General features: G+C 54.5%; 1 protein-coding gene across 1 annotated transcript in view; it reads right to left on the bottom strand.

Annotated features, from left to right (window-relative positions):
• Window positions 1–308: 308 nt before the first annotated feature.
• Window positions 309–5,748, bottom strand: part of LOC118940170 (noelin-2-like) — an 8,662-nt gene continuing 3,222 nt past the window's right edge. Inside the window, exons 2-3 of the mRNA XM_036948452.1 lie at window positions 2,744–2,917; window positions 309–838 (exon numbers count right to left, since the gene is read on the bottom strand). Coding sequence (XP_036804347.1) covers window positions 518–838; window positions 2,744–2,917 — 495 coding nt within the window. The 3' untranslated portion in view covers window positions 309–517. The remainder of the gene's footprint in view (window positions 839–2,743; window positions 2,918–5,748) is intronic.

Raw genomic sequence — 5,748 nt, 5'->3', positions numbered from 1 at the left:
CACTCCCCTCCCACTCCTCCTCCTCCTCCTCCTCCTCCTCCTCTCTCTCTATAGAGATATAGTCAATCAGTCCTCCTTCTCCTCCTCTCTCTATAGAGATATAGTCCATCAGTCCTCCTTCTCCTCCTCTCTCTATAGAGATATAGTCCATCAGTCCTCCTTCTCCTCCTCTCTCTATAGAGATATAGTCCATCAGTCCTCCTTCTCCTCCTCTCTCTAGATATATAGTCCATCAGTCCTCCTTCTCCCCCTCTCTCTAGAGATATAGTCAATCAGTCCTCCTTCTCCTCCTCTCTCTCTAGAGATAAAGTCCATCAGTCCTCCTTCTCCTCCTCTCTCTCTATAGATAGTCCATCAGTCCTCCTTCTCCTCCTCCCCTCCTCTTCTTCCTCTCAAGATATAGTCATCAGTCTCTCACCCACTCCCCTCCCACTCCTCCTCCTCCTCCTCTCTCTGTATAGAGATATAGTCCGTCAGTCTCTCTCCTCTCCTCTCCCTCCTCCCCTCCTCTCCTCCTCTATCCATCGCTCTGTATAACATGAAACAGGGTCACGTTATAGATGACCTGATGTCCATTGTTCCATGTGTAGAGGGCCCTCTCTCTGGGGTTGTAGTCCATCATGGAGATGTGAGAGTACTGGTTGTGGAAGGGGATGTCTGTGTACTCATAGCTGGAGGAGTTGGTGTGGTAAGCAAAGTGGACCTTAGCTCCGGCCAGATGGGAGTTGGTGACGTACAGGGTACCACAGATCATGAAGGTCTCCCCTGCACTGCGTTTAGGAAACCCTGTGTCCCAACTCTGGAGAATGTCGAGAGAACGAGGATCCAACCGACTGACCTGGAGAGAGGGAGGGAGGGGTTGAGGGAGGGAGGGAGGGAGGAAGGAAGGAAGGAAGGAAGGAAGGAAGGGAGGGAGGGAGGGAGGGAGGGAACAACGGGGTGAGGGAGGGAGGGGGTGAGGGAGGGAGGGATGGAGGGAGGGAGGGAACGACGGGGTGAGGGAGGGAGGGGGTGAGGGAACGAGGGATGGAGGGAGGGGGTGAGGGGGGAGGGGGTGATGGGGGAGAGAGGAAGGGAGGGAACGAGTGGGTGAGGGGGGAGGGGGTGATGGGGGGAGGGAGGAAGGGAGGGAGGGAACGAGGGGGTGAGGGAGGGAGGGGGATAAAGGAGAGAGAGATGTGACCTTCGACACACACACATCCTCCCTACCAGTATGATAGAGATGTAGACTACCTACCAGTATGTTAGAGATGTAGACTACTACCAGTACGTTAGAGATGTAGACTACCTACAAGTATGTTAGAGATGTAGACTACCTACCAATATGTTAGAGATGTAGACTACCTACCAGTAGAGGTGTAGACTACCTACCAGTATGTTAGAGGTGTAGACTACTACCAGTAGAGATGTAGACTACCTACCAGTATGATAGAGGTGTAGACTACTACCAGTAGAGGTGTAGACTACCTACCAATATGTTAGAGGTGTAGACTACCTACCAGTATGTTAGAGATGTAGACTACCTACCAGTATGTTGGAGATGTAGACTACATACCAGTATGTTAGAGATGTAGACTACCTACCAGTATGTTGGAGATGTAGACTACATACCAGTATGTTAGAGATGTAGACTACTTACCAGTATGTTAGAGATGTAGACTACTTACCAGTATGTTAGAGATGTAGACTACCTACCAGTATGTTAGAGATGTAGACTACATACCAGTATGTTAGAGATGTAGACTACTTACCAGTATGTTAGAGATGTAGACTACCTACCAGTATGTTAGAGATGTAGACTACCTACCAGTATGTTAGAGATGTAGACTACCTACCAGTATGTTAGAGGTGTAGACTACCTACCAGTATGTTAGAGATGTAGACTACCTACCAGTACGTTAGAGGTGTAGACTATCTACCAGTAGGATAGAGGTGTAGACTACTACCAGTATGTTAGAGATGTAGACTACCTACCAGTATGTTGGAGGTGTAGACTACCTACCAGTATGTTAGAGATGTAGACTACTACCAGTACGTTAGAGATGTAGACTACCTACCAGTATGTTAGAGATGTAGACTACTACCAGTACGTTAGAGATGTAGACTACCTACCAGTATGTTAGAGGTGTAGACTACCTACCAGTATGTTGGAGATGTAGACTACCTACCAGTATGTTAGAGGTGTAGACCACCTACCAGTACGTTAGAGGTGTAGACTACCTACCAGTATGTTAGAGGTGTAGACCACCTACCAGTATGTTGGAGGTGTAGACTACCTACCAGTATGTTAGAGGTGTAGACTACCTACCAGTATGTTAGAGGTGTAGACCACCTACCAGTATGTTGGAGGTGTAGACTACCTACCAGTATGTTGGAGGTGTAGACTACCTACCAGTATGTTAGAGGTGTAGACTACCTACCAGTACGTTAGAGGTGTAGACTACCTACCAGTATGTTAGAGGTGTAGACCACCTACCAGTATGTTCCCAGCGTTAGGTATGGAGGTGTAGACTACCTACCAGTATGTTAGAGATGTAGACTACCTACCAGTACGTTGGAGGTGTAGACTACCTACCAGTATGTTGGAGATGTAGACTACCTACCAGTATGTTGGAGGTGTAGACTACCTACCAATATGTTAGAGATGTAGACTACCTACCAGTATGTTGGAGGTGTAGACTACCTACCAGTATGTTGGAGGTGTAGACTACCTACCAGTATGTTAGAGATGTAGACTACCTACCAGTATGTTCCCAGCGTTAGGTATGGAGGTGTAGACTGCCCAGAAGCCGGTCTCATCAGCCATCAGGTCTATGTCAGAAGACCCCCCCCAGCTGTAGGGGAAGGTGTTGTTGTAACCTGCTCCACTCAGACTCCTCTGGAGCACCACGTTACGGGATCGGAAGTGGTACTGCACCTACGGGACAGGGGGTCAGAGAGAGGACAGGGGGTCAGAGAGAGGACAGGGGGTCAGAGAGTGGACAGGGGGTCAGAGAGAGAGGACATGGGGTCATAGAGAGGACAGGGGGTCAAAGAGAGAGGACGGGGGGTCAGAGAGAGGACAGGGGGTCAGAGGACAGGGGGTCAGAGAGAGGACAGGGGGTCAGAGGACAGGGGGTCAGAGGACAGGGGGTCAGAGGACAGGGGGTCAGAGAGAGGACAGGGGGACAGAGAGAGGACAGGGGGTCAGAGAGAGAGGACATGGGGTCAGAGAGAGGACAGGGGGTCAGAGAGGGAACAGGGGGTCAGAGAGAGAGGACATGGGGTCAGAGAGAGGACAGGGGGTCAAAGAGAGAGGACGGGGGGTCAGAGAGAGGACAGGGGGTCAGAGGACAGGGGGTCAGAGAGCGGACAGGGGGTCAGAGGACAGGGGGTCAGAGGACAGGGGGTCAGAGAGAGGACAGGGGACAGAGAGAGGACAGGGGGTCAGAGAGAGAGGACAGGGGGTCAGAGAGAGGACAGGGGGTCAGAGAGAGGACAGGGGGTCAGAGAGAGGACAGGTGGTCAGAGAGAGGACAGGGGGTCAGAGAGAGAGGACAGGAGGACAGAGAGAGGACAGGGGTCAAAGAGAGAGGACAGGAGGTCAGAGAGAGGACAGGGAGTCAGAGAGATGACAGGGGGTCAGAGTGAGGACAGGGGGTCAGAGAGAGGACAGGGGGTCAGAGAGAGGACAGGGGGTCAGAGAGAGGACAGGGGGTCAGAGAGAGGACAGGGGGTCAGAGCAAAAGGACAGGGGGTCAGAGAGAGGACATGGGGTCAGAGAGAGGACAGGGGGTCAGAGAGAGGACAAGGGGTCAGAGAGAAAGGACAGGGGGTCAGAGAGAAAGGACAGGGGGTCAGAGAAAGGACAGGGGGTCAGAGAGAAAGGACAGGGGGTCAGAGGACAGCGGGTCAGAGAGAGGACAAGGGGTCAGAGGACAGGGGTCAGAGAGAGGATAGGGGGTCAGAGAGAGGACAGGGGGTCAGAGAGAGGACAGGGGGTCAGAGAGAGAGGACAGGGGGTCAGAGAGAGGACAGGGGGTCAGAGAGAGGACAGGGGTCAGAGCTAAAGGACAGGGGGTCAGAGAGAGGACAGGGGGTCACATAGAGGACAAGGGATCAGAGAGAAAGGACAGGGGGTCAGAGGACAGCGGGTCAGAGAGAGGACAAGGGGTCAGAGCGAAAGGACAGGGGGTCAGAGAGAGGACAGGGGGTCAGAGAGAGGACAAGGGGTCAGAGAGAGGACAGGGGGTCAGAGAAAGGACAGGGGGTCAGAGAGAAAGGACAGGGGGTCAGAGAGAGGACAGGGGGTCAGAGAGAGGACAGGGGGTCAGAGAGAGGACAGGGGATCAGAGACAGGACAGGGGGTCAGAGAGAGGACAAGGGGTCAGAGTGAAAGGACAGGGGGTCAGAGAGAGGAAAGGGGGTCAGAGAGAGGACAAGGGGTCAGAGAGAAAGGATAGGGGGTCAGAGAGAGGACAGGGGGTCAGAGTGAGGACAGGGGATCAGAGACAGGACAGGGGGTCAGAGAGAGGACAGGGGGTCAGAGAGAGGACAGGGGGTCAGAGAGAGAGGACAGGGGGTCAGAGAGACGACAGTGGTCAGAGAGAGGACAGGGGGTCAGAGCGAAAGGATAGGGGTCAGAGAGAGGACAGGGGGTCAGAGAGAGGACAAGGGGTCAGAGAGAAAGGACAGGGGGTCAGAGAAAGGACAGGGGGTCAGAGAGAAAGGACAGGGGGTCAGAGAGAGGACAGGGGGTCAGAGAGAGGACAGGGGGTCAGAGGACAGCGGGTCAGAGAGAGGACAAGGGGTCAGAGGACAGGGGGTCAGAGAGAGGACAGGGGGTCAGAGAGAGGACAGGGGGTCAGAGTGAGGACAAGGGGTCAGAGAGAAAGGACAGGGGGTCAGAGAAAGGAAAGGGGGTCAGAGAGAGGACAGGGGGTCAGAGAAAGGACAGGGGGTCAGAGAGAAAGGACAGGGGGTCAGAGAGAGGACAGGGGGTCAGAGAGAGGACAGGGGGTCAGAGGACAGCGGGTCAGAGAGCGGACAGGGGGTCAGAGGACAGGGGGTCAGAGGACAGGGGGTCAGAGAGAGGACAGGGGACAGAGAGAGGACAGGGGGTCAGAGAGAGAGGACAGGGGGTCAGAGAGAGGACAGGGGGTCAGAGAGAGGACAGGGGGTCAGAGAGAGGACAGGTGGTCAGAGAGAGGACAGGGGGTCAGAGAGAGAGGACAGGAGGACAGAGAGAGGACAGGGGTCAAAGAGAGAGGACAGGAGGTCAGAGAGAGGACAGGGAGTCAGAGAGATGACAGGGGGTCAGAGTGAGTACAGGGGGTCAGAGAGAGGACAGGGGGTCAGAGAGAGGACAGGGGGTCAGAGAGAGGACAGGGGGTCAGAGAGAGGACAGGGGGTCAGAGCAAAAGGACAGGGGGTCAGAGAGAGGACATGGGTTCAGAGAGAGGACAGGGGGTCAGAGAGAGGACAAGGGGTCAGAGAGAAAGGACAGGGGGTCAGAGAGAAAGGACAGGGGGTCAGAGAAAGGACAGGGGGTCAGAGAGAAAGGACAGGGGGTCAGAGGACAGCGGGTCAGAGAGAGGACAAGGGGTCAGAGGACAGGGGTCAGAGAGAGGATAGGGGGTCAGAGAGAGGACAGGGGGTCAGAGAGAGGACAGGGGGTCAGAGAGAGAGGACAGGGGGTCAGAGGGAGGACAGGGGGTCAGAGAGAGGACAGGGGTCAGAGCTAAAGGACAGGGGGTCAGAGAGAGGACA

This window comes from Oncorhynchus mykiss, chromosome 17 (assembly GCF_013265735.2).
Source record: "Oncorhynchus mykiss isolate Arlee chromosome 17, USDA_OmykA_1.1, whole genome shotgun sequence".
In the NCBI taxonomy this organism is placed as follows: Eukaryota; Metazoa; Chordata; class Actinopteri; order Salmoniformes; family Salmonidae; genus Oncorhynchus; species Oncorhynchus mykiss.
The sequence above is the reverse complement of the archived record's forward strand: the minus strand, read 5'-3'. Positions and strand labels throughout refer to the sequence as shown.